Raw genomic sequence first — 19,256 nt, 5'->3', positions numbered from 1 at the left:
TCGGAGAAACGCACACCATAGAGTTTTTCCTGGCCCGCCACTCCAACCCTTTCAGCCAAGCACCCAGAGCTGAAAAAGGGGGTGTAAGCCCACGGCTCAAGACATCACCAGCCAGCTTACAAGAACACCTGTCAACGACGAAGGGGGGAGAGCCCTTCCAGAGAACGCATGCCACTAATCCCTGCACGGCTCACTGAGAACTTGACAAGCTAGCCAGAAGCATCCCTACGTTCAATCCAGATCCTGCAGGAGGACATGACGTTCACGCTTATCTAGCAAGACATTGCCTTTCACTTTCAAACTGTCGCCAACGTGACAGCTTTGGACACATTGTACCTGTTACAAATCACGTCCAGCCGTGATGTGCATAGTTTTCTGGATCGTCAACCAGAGACTGTCAAAGCGGACTACCAGCAACTGCGAGAAGTTTTGATTCTTGAATTCTCTGATCCAGACTCAGACCATGAGCTCCTTTTTGCTATGGAACTCAAACAGGGCCGACTTGAAAACCCACAGACTTTCAACAGTCAGCTACGAAAAGCCTGCTTCGGAGCATGCAACGAACCAGGTATGAAACAGAATGTCGACTTAAAAACTCTGTTCCTCCGAAACCTACATGCCAGTTTTCATGATGGAGTTTTCATCTCAGAGTCCCAGCGTGTCCGCGTAACATGATTACACAATAGTTATGGAACTTAGCACACAAAGCTTACACCAAGCAAAATACTATTTCTGAAAAGACTGTGAAAAACCCCACAATCTCTGTCTCTGAGCACTGCTTGGAAGTGACCCTAGAGGGTGCCCCACAACACTACAGTCACAGACCTTTTCACAGAGAGTCCAGACTGTTCCAAGCCAGCAGAGGGCAACACAATTGTGGTGGTGCTCGTCCAAAGCACCAGAGTGAATGCTCTTAAAAGATTCTGGGACCGGCAACCCAAAAAGAGCCGATCCCCACCGTCCAGGACACAAAGCCCCGACAGCCGGCAGTGGAACCACTCTCGACATGACACTTTTAAGCTCAATCCTGAGCCCACATCAGGAAAACACAGGGCAGCCACGTCTGAGACAGCAGAGATCCTGAGGGTGCTAAGATAGCTTCTTTACATGAAAACTAGCAAGGAAGACAAGAAAGATGAACCAGACAGCTTATGTCTAAGCATAAGAACTGAAACCAACACCCTGTCTAACTGCCATCTGTATGAGCCAAACACCCAGAACACTGCTCGTCATCCACAGACCACAGAGCTAACTGTCACATCACAAGGTGACAGCATCACCCAAGCTCCACAGCTGACAGCTGCACACACTGAACGAGACAGCACAGGTCCTCACACCAGGTACAACAATCCCAAGGTACCAGAAAATGCTGTTTTGACTACCTGCCTCCGCAGCGAGCTACACGAGACCGGTCCTAACCACCCATCGATCATCACACCTGCCCCGATGCCAACATTCCTGGGCAATCTTGTCGAAAAGGGGATGGGCCAAAAAGGAGTGAGGATGGAAGACCTGATCGACACAGGATCAGACCTCACGGTGATCTCATCTCACCTTTTCAAAAGACTCCACTTTGAAGCTAAGAGACAAGATCGAACTCTTACACCTCAAACTTGTGAACTGAATGTACAGTCGTACAGCCAGAATGACATCCGATTTGACCAGGTAGCTTCCATTCACCTGATGATTGGTCCTATGAGTCTAATCCATCCCGTGTACATTTCACCAATGGACACTTACCCACTCCTCATCGGCAAAGACTTGCTAGACCACTTTGACCCTTTACTGAACTTCAAACAGCTAAAAGTCTGGGCTCAAGTGCGAGAAACTCTTCCCTTCTAGCCACACAGGTCACCAGAGCCAGACTGCCAGGTCACAGAGGTCATGGGAACTCCCACAGAGCCAGACTTCCAGGTCACAGAGCTCACGGGAACCCCAGCAGCCAGCCATGGGTACACAGCCCCAACGGCAGCCCAAAGCTTAAGTTCACTACTCTGCACCTTAGTCAACAATACACGGAACGGCGGTACCAGCTTACACCAAAGGGGTCACTGTTCGGCTCAACATGCGATGTGGACAAACCTTAAACCACACACTGGGTTTCTTCCAACCCTCACCTGAATGTGTGGAACTCGGACTCAAACTTGAAGCCACACCCCTTACTGAAGTGTCATCTTGTGTAGTCTACATCCTTTTCAACAACTGCAGGGCAACTGACATAAACATTCCCAAGGCCTACCAGCTGGGATGGCTAGTGAGCCATGACTTTAATGACTTTGAACTTGTACTACCTGTCTTTGGACCCAGTCCACCTGCACTGATACCCAAAGGGAGTACAAACAACACATTGTTCACTGCACCCTTCAAATCCGTCGCCAACACATTTGTCATGTCGGTGACCAAAGACCAGGTGTGCAGAATGGATCTGACAGAGGACCAACACCTCGCAGTATACACAGTCTCCCACCAGAAAGTCAGTGAGACTGATGAAGCTGCTACATCTTTAAATAACAAACTGACTGATGACACACCGACGGAGGAGCCTTACACAGGTTTTCAATCTCAAGTGCAGCAAATTCTACAAGACGCTCATGCGCTTCAGAGCGATACAGATCGCAAAAGACAAGTTCTTTATAAGCTCAAAGAATCCTGTGCCAAAGACTCTTTAGACTGTGGTCTTACCAACCTACACACGGTGCGCATACCCACGCACCCTGATGCTCCTCCAACTTCTGTCAAACAGTACAAGATCCCCATCACCTCACACGAAACAGTGCAGGAGATCATTGAATCTATGCTTGAGAAAGGTGTCATCCGTCCACGCAACAGCACCAACTCAGCCCCCATCTAACCCATGCTCAAACCTAACGGCAAATGGCGACCGACCATTGACTACAGGAAACTGAATCAACAGGTGCCGCTGTCACAATGGCGCAGGACCCAGCTAGAACAAGAAATGCCCCGAATCAGAGGACCAACAATCTTCCCTACACTTGATGTGGCCTCTGGATTCTGGACCATTCCGGTGCACCCGGAAAACCAACACAAGCCTCGTACATAAGTCACAGAAACGCAAGCAAAGATTGTAGGTGACAGATTGCTCGTCAACACTCCTGTGCGTACAGCTACACTGACCTACGACCAGCATGACACCGCCACCCGTGTCAACCTGCTTGACCAGAGCATGTGGATTCAAGTACCAAAAGGTGGCACCTGATACATTGACATTGTTCCCATCGACACAGCCCTCCAAAGCACTGTCTCGACAGCCCATTCTGAACCCATCAACTGCGGTCCGAGCCTGGACCACTGCCGACATTGCGCTGTGCATCTCCACTGTCATCGGTCACACCCTGACGCTTGGACATTTATTACACCTTCGAGAGAGTCCAGAGATACCCACGTGAGCAGCCTCAAAGGAGAAACGAAACACCCACATTCCTAAACACACACACAAACTTTTCTTTACGCTCTTTATGTAAGTCCTTAATAAGATGTTTTTTGATAGGTTTGTGCTGGGTTAACAGGGCTAACCAGTTATGCGAAGATTATAATTTGCTGACTTGTAAATTGGAAATGGTTTTTGGAGATAATGTTCTCAAATAGAGTCATGATTCTGTAACCCTACCCCGGACCAGATCATGAAACTTTATGACCTACGAGGAACAGAACAGCAAAGCCAGCTCACTGGTACCTTTTTTTAAAACGTATTTCTAAACATATTGACTGTGTTGCCTTTTTGGTGCATTAGATGTTTTCTATAATCAAATTGGAGTATAATGTTTATCGCGTGTTAATCAAACTTTAAAAGTGTGTAATTCTGCATATGAATGTAACTTCGTGTTTCTATCAGTTATATATGTCATTTTTGGTATCTGTGTAATTGTCATGTTGTGACTGAACTATCCACCTATAGGAAAGGTTTGTGAAATATATTAATCTGGAATTAACGACTTGCTAGAATATAACCGCTGAATTCTGATAAGCCATAACTTATCAGAGTGGGTGTTTCCCCAGAGACAAAGGAATGTTTTTCCCGCTTCAGATCGCGGACGTTCATTGGTTTTTCACGCTAACAGAGGCGTGAACCATCAAGACATAAGAACTGAAACCAGTAAGTTTCTCTCTCTTTCTTTTGTCTACTCTCTTGGTCCTCGTCTCTTGTCCTCTTGTTCCACTCTTCTATTGTCTCTGATCTCAGCACGGCGGCTGAGAGAACAGCCCGTTCTCATGGCTCCTTCGGAAGCTTCCATCTCCGTTTTCTTTTATTTTCTGTACTAAGTTCCTCTCTACATGAGGAAGACGAACTCTGAATCATTACATTCGTTGGACCTTTCAAATATCGCGCGAGTCCGCAGCAGCCCCGGAAGACACGAGAGAACACGCCCAATCACAAAGAGACCACATGCAAGTATTATTTTCTAGAGAGATTTAAATGCTGCTTAAAGTTTGTCTATAACCTTTTCAAGGTGATTTGATTCCTTGTTGTCTTTCAAAAGGTTACTGTCTGTGATTCTGCCATAACTGAGCGATTATTCTGTGATCGCGCCTATTCTCTCATCTCTCATCCTCTCTCTCTCATTCTCTCTCTCTCCCTCATTTGGATTCCGTTATGTCATGTACAAAGTTTACTAGTCTGTATTGTCGTACACATATTTACTCTGTGTGAATAGTAGTTTGATGTATTATTAGTTCAATTATTAAAACCCAATATATATTCATGATTGCTTCTGTCTAAAATGCTCACATCACGAGTCAATGAAATGTTTGATCTTAGCTACAAGCTCGTTACTTTTCAGTAACCGAAATTTCATAAGGATTGGAGAATAGTTTCATGGCCAGAAACTATTTTTCCTGGAATTATAAAAAGTGATAACTTTATTGAAAGTTGATAAGTTAATCTTACGGCCGTTTGCTGGACAAACCACTGTTTGATTTGCGGTAATTCACAGTAAGAGATATCATTATAATTGATATGAAGAATGGAATATTGACATATTAATGAGTAAATTACAGTGCCTTGTAATGAGTTATTGATATATACAATTGACCTATTTTTCATCTTCAATAATTTTAATGTAACTGTCATATGAGATATTTTTATTAATCATATTCCTGATTAATTATTAGAACTCTCTATATATAATTTGAGCTAATTATAATGTACACCCCAGTGCGGCTACACTGTTTTAAAATTGCATGGCGTTTCCAGGTTATACGTGGTGTTACAGACCCTAAAAGCAAATGATGCACGCTCTTAATCACTCAAACTGGTCCACCAATGTGATTGCGCGAATGCTCCGTGAACTCTCCCTTCTGTAATCACATGCCGGATCCGTTACCCTGTTTTGTTCCGGGACCTCGCAATTTAGAAATTAAGCACTGGCTATGGCAAACCGAGAGGTTTAATTAGGTACCAAGAAAGCTATGCAAGAAAGATAGAAACATAAAGATAAATTCTTATTCTTGAATACAGACACTTAGATGTCAACTAACATGACTAGAGAATCATAACCATGCTAATATGACCTGGGAAACATACAAACACATAGGAATATATCATATACATTTGGAATGGCTTATATTCTGAGTTAAATGCAAGAAGGTTTGAGTGTGTGTGTGTGTGTGTGTGTGTGTGTGAGCGGCATGGGGAGGTCTTTTCCTCTGCATGCTTGGGCCATTGAATCTGATTAAGATCTCTTTGAAGCTTATGAGTCCAAGCTAGGAATGTAGAGGTGGTCCTGGTGATGCTCAGACAGGCCTCTAAAGGTGTCAATGGCACAGTTTGATGCAGACTCATTGGCTCTAAGCTGTGATTTACATGAGGCCAGTCAGTAGATTAAAAATCTTTCTGAATATTTAAATGAATGTGATCTGGTCCATACGCTACATTTACATTATATTACATTTATTCATTTAGCAGACACTTTTATCCAAAACGACTTACAAATGAGGACAGTGGAAGCAATCAAAAGCTAGAAAAAGAGCAATAATATATAAGTGCTATAACAAGTCTCAGGTTAACACAGTACACGTAGCATGGGCTTTTAAATAATATAATAAATAAAAAAGAAAACCGATTGAATAGAAAAAGAATAGAGCATGCTAGTGTTAAAGTACACACACACACACACACAAAATTGCATAATAAATTAAAAGAAAATAGAATACAAAAGATTAGAAAGGTAGTTAGATTTTTTTAAGAATAGAATTAGAATAGTGAGTGTTAAAGTTAGAGGGTCAAATAAAGATGGAAGAGATGGGTTTTAAGCCGATTCTTGAAGATGGCTAAGGACTCAGCTGCTCGGATTGAGTTGGGGAGGTCATTCCACCAGAAGGGAACATTTAATTTAAAAGTCTGAAAAAGTGACTTTGTGCTTCTTTGGCATGGCACAATCAAGGGACGTTTACTTGCAGATCACAAGCTTCTAGAGGGCACATAAGTCTGTAGTAACAAATTGAGTTAAATGGGTGCAGAGCCAGTGGTAGTTTTGTAGGCAAACATCAACACCTTGAATTGTATGCGAGCAGCTATTGGTAGCCAGGGCAACTTGATAAACAGTTTTGTGACGTGTATTCTTTTTGGCTCATTAAAAATTTATCTTGCTGCTGTATTCTGGATTAAATGTAAAGGTTTGATAGAACTGGCAGGAAGACCTGCCAAGAAGGCATTGAAACAGTCGAGCCTGGACAGAACAAGAGCTTGAACAAGGAGTTGTGCAGCATGTTCCGAAAGAAAGGGCTTGATCTTCTTGATGTTGAATAAAGCAAATCTGCAGGATCAGACAGTTTTAGCAATGTGGTCTGAGAAAGTCAGCTGATCATCAATCATAATTCCAATGCTTCTAGCTGTTTTTGAAGGAGTTATGGTTGATGTGCCTAACTTGATGGTGAAATTGTGATGAAACGATGGGTTTGCTGGAATCACAAGCAGTTCTGTCTTGGTAAGGTTGAGTTGAAGGTGATGGTCCATCATCCAAAAAGAAATGTCTGTTAGACAAGCTGAGATGCGAATAGCTACCGTCGGATCATCAGGATGGAATGAGAGGTAGAGTTGAGTTTCATCAGCATAGCAGTGGTATGAAAAGCCATGTTTCTGAATGACAGAACCTAATGGTGCCATGTAGACAGAGAAGAGAAGTGGTCCAAGAACTGAGCCCTGAGGCACCCCAGTAGTTAGATGTTGTGACTTGGACACCTCACCTCTCCAAGATACCTATCTGATAGGTAAGACTCAAATCATTGGAGTGTAGTTCCTGAGATGTCCTTTGCCAGTAGGGTTGATAGGAGAATCTGGTGGTTAACCGTGTCAAAAGCAGTGGACAAATCAAGCAGGATAAGTACTGAAGATTTGGATTCTGCTCTTGCCAGTCTTAGAACTTCAACAACTGGGAGCAAGGCAGTCTCAGTTGAATGTCCACTTCTGAAGCCAGATTGCTTGCTGTCAAGAAGGTTGTTGAGTGTGAGAAATGTAGAGACTTAGTTGAACACAGCTCGTTCAAGAGTTTTTGCAATGAAAGGAAGAAGGGAAACTATATATAGTTTCGCGTAAATCAGGGTCTATAGTTCTCTAAAAGAGATGGATTGAGGGTGGGTTTCTTAAGTAGTGGAGTTATACGAGCCCGTCTAAATGATGAGGAAAAAACACCAGTGTGGAGGGATGCGTTGATGATGTGAGTGAGTGCAGGTACAACTGCAGGACAAATGGCTTGAAGGAGATGAGATGAAATAGGATCAAGCAGGCAAGTAGTAGGGTTATTAGAAAGGATGAGTTTGGAGGCTTCTGCCTCAGAGAGTGAAGAGAAGGATGTAAATGAGTGTATGTTTGATGGTGATACAAAGTATATACAAAGTATATGTAGCTTTTAGATGTAACTCTTGCAAACAGTATCAAAACACTTTTTTTTTTTTTTGACCAATGAACTTCTAGGAGCTTTCCAAGTTTTTCATGATCATGGGAACCCTGCCGATCAGCGAATTTGTAAACATAACATAACCAAAATATGTATATAGGGTAACAGAATTTTTTTATTTTTCTTTTTTTAAACAGTTGCCTTGTTACACATTACATGTACTTACTATAGTAATAGCAATAAATTAAGCCTTACATAAGTTGCAAAGACTAAAGTCTCAAACCCAAAGATATATTCTTTATAGAATTTATGACTCGTCCACGGCCTCCTATAATGCCTTGGTTAAACATATCCCCACATGTCTACGTCGCTGTGTGGGAAGATTTGCATATCACCGCCAAAATGTTCACGCAAAGAAGGAAGGCGTATCTCTGATTATCGCAGCTGCTGCCACTGCCATGTCATGGAAACACTGCGCGTTTTGTTGCGAAAATTTTAATACTTTGTTTGGCCTTCCAAAAGAGAACACAACTATAAATCAGTGGTTAAGCTGTAGTTAAGTTGTATTTACAACACTGTTCGAGAACAGTTCAAACCAAATATTAAGATGTGTGCAGCTCATTGTTCAGGACTGTTTCCTGAACCACAGAGAGCAGCCTGCAATGTCAGCTGTTCTGACTCATAGTCTGTAAGTGTTTTTTAATATTTAAAGAATTAGCCAATGATGATGCAAACATGAGTTTTGAGCACTGTAGAGTAGCGCTTGCTGTTTGTCCAATCACAATACACATGGTTTTATGTTATACGGCAGTATAAGACATTATAATCAGTAATTTCCCCACTGGATGCAATAAATGCCTTGTGTTTGATTGTCTTTGTCTCGACGCACAAGGACAAGGCCATCACAATATGGTAAGGGGTGTAACATTTCCGTCACACGCTTGAAGCATCTGGCCAATCACAACACATTGAATAGCTGGCCAATCAGAGCATACCTTGCTTTTCAGAACGCTGAGCTTTATAAAAATGTACGTATTTTAGAGGGGTGGGCATAGAGGAGAACATTACCAAGTACTTAACTGTACAATTACATTGTAACACGGACGCCATAAAATAAAGTGTAACCACAAGTAGTTAAGAGTATATATATGTAATTGTTTGTAGTATATGTAATTAGGATACTCACTTGTCCTTGATTTCAAATCTTTCATGCAGCCATCTGCGGAAGAACACTGGCTCTGCAGGAATTTCCCTCATGCCCAAGCGGTTGAAGTGGATGTGCACTCTGGGGCATTCCTGGCACAGGAACTCTATTAAACAGATAATTCAAATTAGATAAGGCATTTCAGACAACCATCTGACAGAAAACAATCAAACAAAAAACCGAACACAGCAATTAAAAAATGTTTCTGAAAGTGAAATAAAATTAAAAAGAGCATTCATATAAATTATTTCATATATAACATAGCGAAATTCGTTCACTTCACTTCAAAGATTTCATTTTGATTTCAGTGTTTTTCCATCACAGACATTTCTCACTACAAATCTAGTGACATGCTGTCTGTCTACAAGAATGTTATAAAATATGAGAATGTGAAATGGCTGGCACACATTGTGTCCAATTTGCTCGTATGTAAATAAACACTGACTACAATTATTTAATTAAATCACAGCCTTTCGTGATTTGATAAGTGCATTAAGTCATATAGCAATTTAGTTTTTAGTTCAACTGAAAGATGATTTAAATCAATGGTGTGAAAACACACTATTATTTTATGTTATTATGAGAAGTTTAAAATTATTTTCAGTTCATTATGAAGCTGTGGCAGGAAAAATTACTGTAGTTTATGGTTTATGTAATAAATAAGGAAAACAAAAATGTGTGACCAAAAATAAAGCAATACTGGATATTTCCCTCCCCACTGAGTCAGTTAGTCAGTCTTGTAGGTTACCCTATAAACTGTAAAAAGTAATTTTTCTCACTGGGTTTAATCTCTACAATGTTTCAAGAGCAAAAATATATGATCACCTCCCATTTATAGCGTACCTTTAAGCAAAGCTTTAAAAATGTTAGGTAAACACTACCGTCTTCATGCTCACAGTGTCCCAGATACAATTATTTTAATGATTCATAAAAGATGAATCACTCAGGATCAGGATCAAGGTCAGGATCATGATTTTTAAGTAGTATTACAGCACACAGTGAGTGTTCTGTATACAGAGGCGTCATGCCCATTCAAAGTGAAGGGGCACGTGACCCCTCACATTTCTGAGCCAAGTAAATGCAGCTTTCAAACGACAAAAAAAAGAAGAAGAATATTTTTTATATATTTGATACAATCACACCGGTGTGATTAGATCGTTCAGTGCACAGCATTAGCTGCTAAATTCAAATCTGCGTTCGCTGGCTGGCGCAGAGCCAGAGACAGACGCGTTCTTACAATGCTTCTTATTAAGCATGTTTGTAATTGTTTTGAATAAAAAGAAATAATAAATTTACATATCTGTATTTTTACAGTCCTCAATTTGTGGTTTAACAATTCTTTCCGGTCTCATTTGAGGAAAGTAAACATGCTTGCAAACTGAATGTATGGCAATAACAACATACCTGGCATTGTAGGAGCTGGACGTCTCTGGCCATCTGCTGTGAGTGTTCCCTCATATGCAACAGTTACATCATAGACAGCATCCAGGTGTTCCTTCATAGTCTCAATGGCAACATGTGATGCTTTCATTCTTGGTGTTAAAACATGCTTCAGCACAGCAAGTCCTGCAATAGGCAAGACAACATGACTATTGCAAGTAAATTAGTTTGAGAAACTGCAATTTAGTACATTGGGAAAACATTCAGAAATGTTTGCCATCTATAAGTGATTGAAAAATAAATTATAAAATTACAAAATTCTATATATTTTTATGATGCCTTTGGGAAACTCTAATGGTCACATATAATAATATAATAATCACTTATAGTCTTACAGTCACTTACAGTAGGCGTAAATGGATTCACCCAAAAAATAAATAAAATGTCATTTGTTTATGATGTCTTAAACATCTACATTTCTCATTTTCATTCATAGAGATAACAAGAAAAATTTGTCACTGTCAATGTTTGTCACTCCTCAAACTTAGAAGTATATGTGGACATTGGTCCATATTCAAATTGTGAATGAATTATATACAGAAAGTGAGTAAAGAATGGTACCTTAACAGCAAGGCTGAAACAATAAGTCAATAGACAATGCAGGCAAAAAATAAATAAAAAAAATAAAAGAATAATATATATATATATATATATATATATATATATATATATATATATATATATATATATATGAATATGGCAGTAAATCCTGAAAAATGTTCAGTGCTAGCATATTGGCCATCAGCAACTTTGCTTAAAGGGTTAGTTCACCCAAAAATGAAAATTAGCCTATGTTTTACTCATACTCAAGGCATCCTAGGTGTATATGACTTTCTTCTTTCAGACAAATCCAACCTGAGTTAAATTAAAAATGGTCCTGGCTCTTCCAAGTTGTTAAATGGCAGTAGGCAGGTGTTTTTTTATCTCAACAGTCCAAAAGTAGTCAAATAAAAAAAATATCCATATTTAAAACATAACACTTTTTTCTCACTTTCACTGACTATCATACGTGCAAGCCTAATATTGTGCTTCTAAATCGTAATTCGGGGTTCGTCACTAATCATCGGTGCATGCATGTGCTATGCCGTATGTCATCCACCCGGAACGGCTCTCATGGAAAATGTTTATAACATTTTAAATATGGATATTTTTCTAACAAAAACACATGGATTCACAAGATTTCCCCCCCGCCCCCTTATTTTTTTTTAGCTTAGCTGGTTCCGGAGGTGTATTTTGTATATATGTAATCGAAACAGTTGAGGAGCACCAATTACTTTTGACTGTCATGTTTGGTTGCAAAGATTTTTCTTAATATTAGGGTGAATGAAAATGTTATTTTATTGGTAGCTGTCCTTTTTAACAAAACACACAACTTTAATAGTGTATTATATTTAATAATAGTGTATAATTTATGTTTATTATAAATTTAATAAGTAATGTAATATTTTTTGTTTTCCCAGCCATCCGGTGAAATTGAGGATGTTGAGAAAGAAATTGAAGAGGGCATTCTGATTGTAACTGAGGAGCAGCAATGTGATGTGCTTCCCAAGGAATAACCAACATTGCTTTCGTTTGGACATCTTGTTATCACTGACATCTGCCATGTCCCCAAGGCATTTGGACTCCTAATGGCTCTGTATGCAGTGAATATCCACTACCTCAAGAATATGAAATACACTCAAAAATACACACAAAAACTTGCGTAGAACAGCTGCTCCCACCATGTGCTCGCCACGGCGGCAGGAATTGTAGGCTGGGGGAGTGAACGTACATCGCTCTCTCCACCCTCAAAACCACGACTGAGGTGACCTTGAGCAAGGCACCGAACCTCAACTGCTCCCTGGGCAACGCAGCATAAATGTTTGCCCACTGATCTGAGTGTGTGTTCACTATATGTTTGTTCACTGCTGTGTGTGTGCACTTTGAATGGGTTAAATGCAGAGCATGAATTCAGAGTATGGGTCACCATACTTGGCTGTATGTCACGTCACTTTCACTTTTCAATGTTCATGATGTGTTCATCGGCTCCACAGCAAGCTCTTTTATAAAAAAATTGTTTTAACCCCTTTGCTGTCAAAGATCTGCGACAGCCCCAGATTACTACCGTTTTTCTTTCACAGCAAGTTAAACAAACTGGACAAACTGTGCATCAGTTGAAAGTTTAAAGACTCTAGCTTCGTTATTTGACCAATGTTTTGATAAAACATTGTTGCAGTGACAGATATTTAGTAATTTATGTCAGGAGTGCAAAATAATAAATCTGTATTATGCCAAATTTTGAATAGAAATTCACCACTCATTCATATTCAGTCACGTCAGCAGCGGTTTATTTGTGTTCACATAGACTCACTGAACAACGTCAATAAGGATTTATAGACCAAAGATGCATATCTGCGGAGATATATGGATATATTTACTGATATTTACTTCATATTTCTTCAGATAGAATCGTCATTTCTATTCATTTTACACTGATTTACGCGATCTGAGGATAAACAGCCTCTTACCAGCGATCTGTGTGTGTGTGCAGTGCTGTGTGCTCATCAGTGATCCACAGGTCAATGTATAAACAACCCTCACCCGACCGATGTTTTCAACTAACCTGCCCGCAACTCCATGGACGTATCCATCCTATTTATTAGGCAGGGTCGAATAAAAAAACGGGACAGATGCTCAAATTGCATGAGGCGGGACAAAGGGTAAAATTGCTGTACAGTACAACGTAAAGCGGAACAGGTGGTCACTATTCGTGCAAGTTATTCAGCCAATAAAGTGTAGGCCTATGTATTTCCCAATTGTGTCTAGTACTATATAAATTACAAAGGTTTAATTGGCATCTTTATTTCAAACGACCCGACCGACTGCAACCAGAATATCATTAAAAATATTTTTGGATGACTCGTAACCGCGAGTCATTTCGGATCAACCAGTGCAGCACTGGTGCTCATGCTGTGTGTCAAACAGACTCTGATTGGTCCTTCGCCTTGTCAATCTTAAAAGTGTCATAACCAGACACCGCCACATCGTGTCACATGGTTCGTGTACACTTCCTGGTAGTTATCTGGCCATAACAACCATAGACAGTAAAAGAAATGGACACAGCGACCTCATTGGATTCAACGGAGACAAGTGAAGTGAATTAGAAGCACGCACTTCCTGGGGGTCAAGCTTACTGCGCAGACTCAAACTGAGTTTGATGACGTTGATGTCACATGAGCAACCTGTCTGACAATTGTAAGTCTTCAAATAGCTGTGCCAAGAGAAATCTGAATCACCCACCAAATCTTGCAGAGAAGGCGAGCGTGAACAGGAGCAAATTTGGGTAAGTGTTCTGATTAATTATCTCCCTTGACTTTATGCCTCCACGTCCCCCCGATTGCCTCATAGACAATAAAAGATTGCCTGCGAGTTTCTCATCCTGTCCATATGGTAATTTCTCTACTGTGCGACAAAGAATCACAGGTTATGATGCAATCGTTAGCCTATTTTTACAAAAACTGCTTCTACGGGACCATAACGTAAGATACAAGTTAATGGAGTCTTTTATAAATTTTCATGTTTCTTAAGAAATAATTAATGGACAAACGGAGTCTTTAAACACCTCAGATGTAAAGTTATTAGCTGTCAAAGTGACACCAAAATAAATGGGAGTTAATGGAATGCTAACAGCAGGTGGGGGTCCGCTAGCCAATGGCGGCGCCCAGGGATGCTTCAATAAAATATAAAACCCTGCCCCCCTGATAACAACACTGATACACCTCTGTACACACGAAATATCTGAATAATAAACCCGTGATTATGATAGAGAAGCTTGGTATGAGATTTTCTTGACATCTGGGGCATTTTTATAAAAAATATAAAAAATGTACATCGGAAAAGCAAACTTGTGCAGCGTTGAAAAAGGCTATAAATAGTATATTTTTACAACAGTAAATGATCAAATTCCACCCGTGATCGCAAAGGGATGTTATTACAAACACTTGATCGGGGTTTAAAGTGAGTTTTGAGTAAAAGAGTACTAATAATTTAATAAATTGTCTGATGTAGCTTGATGCTAATGTTAGCTCTAATGCTACTATTAGCAGGTGCATTTCTTCTTCATAATGCACAATATGTCACAATAATTCACGTAAGGTCATAAGAAAATGTTTTGTTGTATTTTTATAGTAAGATTTTTGATAAATAAGGGGTAAATGCATACTTAGACTGAAATGAAATTGCAGCTTTGTAAAGCTTGAAAATACCACAACAAAGGCTAATAAAGGTGGAATAAAAACAAAAGAATAATGATAAAAGAATAATGTGGATGTCATACCTGGCGGAGGTGTGAAAGACTTGTTTCGTGAGAACAATAGAACCATGAATCGGGGAGTTTTCAAAGCCAAACACACATACAGAGCACACAGGAGTGTTTACATGTGAGAAGTGTTGTCAAAAGACCCGGTACTTCGGTACCAAGTCGGTACTAAAAAAATTTAAATGTGACGGTACCAGGTTTCTTTAAGTACCGGTAGTACCGAGGTCCCGTTCAAACCCGGTTCAGCGCCATGATTTCCGCGAAGCAGAAAACGAGGACGGAATCTCAAAATCCAGTCATGAAAATGAAACTTACATTTTAATATGGACAGTCATGGAATTCAAAAGTTGTTTGAAATATGAATCCGTGTTCTGCGCGTCTCTGTGTGAATTAATGAACAGCAGAGACGTGCGGGTTTGTTTACTACATAGACTAAAGCGCATGACGCTTGCATTAATTTCAGCATCTGAGCTTCAGAGTTCTCTCCTAATCAAGCGATCTGAACTTTTCAGTTCATCTCAATGGATGCACAGCGCACCTGTATTTGATGCTCTGTAAACTCTTTGTGAAGGCGCACGACTCACCGTCGCTTTACTGATAGCGCTGTTTCTCACACATGCAAAGAGAGAGAGAGCGAGAGTCTTACCACGCTGAATCGACACGCTATATGTAAACTATTCTTTGTTGTCTTCTCCTGTCAAAATAATGGAGTTCATTTAGAATTATTCATATTCATTTTCGAACAAGCAGAAGACATACCGGTTTTCCCGGTAGTGGGCGGAGCTAATGCGCAAATGGCAATTTCATTGGCTGGCGCTGATCTAGTACCTTCCCTGTTTTGATTTCAGCAAATCAGTTTGACCGAACGCAGACAACGTGATTAATATTCATGAACCCAGCAGCTCATCAATTCATAGTGCATTGTATATACATTAGTATGATAGTAGAATTAGTAGTAGTATTATCTTTTAATAATAATTAGTATGATCTATTACTATTTTTTTTTACAGAAACCCTAAATGACCAAAAATATCTTAAGCATCACCACCAGTCTTAAGATCAGTTAAAATGACAACTATGCATTCATTAGGCCTAAAAGTAAATTTTTACATAAAGGCATTGTGCTAGAAATATTACTATTATTTAGTAAAACGTATGTGATACTGCTACTACTGTTGAAAAAAATGTATAAAACTTTATTTTTTTAAAGAAATAAATCACAATATTTCTTCCATGTTTTAATTTTAATAGCAAATCCCCTTTATTTACCAAAAATAAAATGTGTTTAAATTTCATAAATTAAAAGACAAATTAAATTTGGGTAAAACTTGTTTACTGTTTTTCATAATTATATAACTTGTAGAAAAACTTTAAACACAATTTTAAATAAGTATAAAGAATGGCATTGGTTTTATTTTTAGTGCTAAAAAGTTATTTTTTTTTAATTAGCATATTTTTGTGTTTTGCTTTGGTACCGAAATTGGTACCGAGAACCGTGGATTTTCACTGGTATCGGTACCGAATACTGAAATTTTGGTACCGTGACAACACTACATGTGAGATATTATAGAGATGACAAGTGCCATAAATCAATCTGAATAGCCTTCTCTAAAAACACACATGACATGGCCTTATAAAATATTTCATAAAATTCACAGTTTTACAGATTCGATTATGAAGTTTCTAATTAAGTTTTGAAAGACTTGTGGCTTTAGTTACACTGTGTTGCTAAACTCATATCCGACATCAAATTTTTTTTTAATGCATTTAAAAAATGTTTTTTATATTTTTATTTTTATGTTTGAGCTTATATATCTCTATTATCATAACAGTAAACTTTGAAGTGTCAGCTTTGTGAACAAATGTTGATTATGTATCTAGTCAGAAAGAATCATCAGCAGAAACCTTTTTATTTTGGGTATGTAATTTATGTCTCCATGCCAAAAAATGGGGGGTGAGTGGTAAGGGGTTAACCCCTTTGCATGCAAGGATCGGCGACGGCCCCAGTTTATTATTGTTTCACTTTCACAGCATTTTAAACATCCCTCTCTTACTTGATCTGGACAAACTGTGCACCAATTGAAAGTTTAAAGACTCTAGCTTCGATATCTGACCAATGTTTTGATAACACATTGTTGAAGTGACAGTTATTTTGTAATTTTTGTCAGGAGTGCAAAATAATAAATCCGTATTATGCCACATTTTGAATATAAATTCACCACTCTTTCATATTCAGTCACGTCTGCAGCGGTTTATTTGTGTTCACATACTCACTGAACAGCGTCTCTAAGGATTTATAGACAAAAGATGCATATCTGCGGAGATATATGGATATATTTACTTATGTTTACTTCATATTTCTTCTGACAGAATCATAATTTCTATTCGTTTTCCACTGATTTACGCGATCTGATGATAAGCAGGCTCTCCCAGCGGTGTCTCTGTGTGTTTGCTCCTCAGTGCTCGTGCTGTGTGTCAGACAGACTCTGATTGGTCCTTCGCCTTGTCAATCTTTAGAGTGTCACAACCGGACACCGCCACATCGTGTCACATGGTTCGTGTACAGTTCCTGTTATTTATGTGCTCATAACAACACTGATACACCTCTGTACACACGAAATATACGAATAGTAAACCCGCAATTACGATAGTAAAGCTTGGTATGAGATTTTCTTGACATCTGGGGCATTTTTATAAAAAAAATTGAAAATGTACATCTGAAATGCTAACTTGTGCAGCGATGTAAAAGGCTATAAATAGCATATTTTTACAACAGTAAACGACCAAATTCCACCCATGATCGCAAAAGGAAGTTATTACAAACACTCTATCGGGATTTAAAGTGAGTTTTGAGTAAAAGTGTACTAATAATTTCATAAATTGTCTGATGTAGCTTGATGCTAACGATAGCTCTAATGCTAGACCTAGTCTCATAAAACTTTACTTCTGTTCTATACCTTAAGTTCCTTTTCTGTTTGAGAGTTTCTTGTTCTGAGTTAAGTTTTGTAACGCTGTGTCTCCGAGTCCATCCTCGAGTGCCCGTTCAACTTCAACCAGTCCAGCACTCTGCATCATCAACCAACGCCCAATTAGGGGCTTCCCAAGACGTACTGAACTTCCAGCCAATCAGAAACCTCTGGAAATCCCCTTTCCAAGGACAACAAAGGGAACCCCCTTACACGGGCAACGCAAGTAACACCTCCAGTCTCACATTGTACTGGTGTATCTAATATAATTTTATCCTCATTGAGGAACTGGTTGTTCATGTCTATGCAATTTCACGTATAGCTGTAAACTTGGGATTTCACATTTTCATTCTCTTAAACTAATTCGTTCATAACTTTCTATCTTCCTGCAACTTGTTTGAATGTGTGTGTGTGCTTATGCGTTACCTTAGTTTATATGTCTTTGATTTATCTAAAAAAGCCTTATTCATATTGAAAAGAGAAGTATCTTGTGTTTTCTGCTTACAAGTTAATGTCTTAAACTGCCGACCTTGTTACTGTGCTAATTAATAGTGTTTTCACTATACTTTGGATATTAATATCCAGTGCAGAGTTGGTTTTATACGGCTCGTTCAATGAATCTCTGGCTGTCTCAGTGATCAGCTGTGAAACAGTGATTTTGTTTAAATTCCCTTTAAAATCCTAAAATGATTCCCTTTGAGCTAAATTAACCTGTTTCCCTTTATAGAAGGATCTTGAAAGTTTCCAAACTCTCCCCCATCATAATGCTATTTAGTGGTCATAAAACAAGAAACAGAAAAAGAAAAACAAAAGCACTTGTCAATTTAAAAGAAAGTGTGTACATTACTGTATAGGAAAATGAGACATGAAACAACATTTGTTTTCATAACATACATTTTCCAAGTCATAAAATTGTCAAATTTAATGTGCATTCTAAAATTTAGTGAAAGGCTTAAAAGAACCTAAAGTTCCTTAAGGACTTTCGGACTTAAGAAAATCTTATGTTTTGCGTTCATTCAATAAATTAATAAACTGTTATCGACATTTACAGAGCAAGGATACGACGAAGGGGGTCTAACAGCATGGAGTGATTCGATGATACACACATGGGATCAAGCGTCCTTCAGCGGTTACCTCATGAAAATCCTCAGGAACTGTTCCGTGAACATGACTTAAATAGAAGGCTTGATTATGATATGCTGCGCCGTGTTAATCGGCAGTTTGACACTTTCCGATTTGATCGGTCAAACGTTGTTGGGAAGCAAAAGACATCGTTGCTAACACACAAAGTGATGTTGTATCTATTTCGAGAAACATCATAGCATGTCAGCAACAGCATAACAAATCCTTACGTCATGCGGCTGAATTTTGGAGAAGTTGCCACAAACAGCTGTATGGCGAATTTCGGCAGTATCAACAGAGCATGAGCGGGGTACCGGCAGAAATCCATCGATTCGTTAGTATCACCGGGTATTTCTTACATTATTGTTTGTTAT

The 19,256-nt window shown here is 39.2% G+C and overlaps 1 protein-coding gene across 1 annotated transcript in view; it reads right to left on the bottom strand.

Annotated features, from left to right (window-relative positions):
* Positions 1-19,256, bottom strand: part of LOC132110978 (1-acyl-sn-glycerol-3-phosphate acyltransferase epsilon-like) — a 95,615-nt gene that overhangs the window by 23,160 nt on the left and 53,199 nt on the right. Inside the window, exons 6-7 of the mRNA XM_059518128.1 lie at positions 10,462-10,623; positions 9,040-9,163 (exon numbers count right to left, since the gene is read on the bottom strand). Of these exons, the coding sequence (XP_059374111.1) occupies positions 9,040-9,163; positions 10,462-10,623 (286 nt within the window). The remainder of the gene's footprint in view (positions 1-9,039; positions 9,164-10,461; positions 10,624-19,256) is intronic.

The sequence above is a fragment of the Carassius carassius genome, chromosome 30 (assembly GCF_963082965.1).
Source record: "Carassius carassius chromosome 30, fCarCar2.1, whole genome shotgun sequence".
NCBI classification, from domain to species: Eukaryota; Metazoa; Chordata; class Actinopteri; order Cypriniformes; family Cyprinidae; genus Carassius; species Carassius carassius.
The sequence above is the reverse complement of the archived record's forward strand: the minus strand, read 5'-3'. Positions and strand labels throughout refer to the sequence as shown.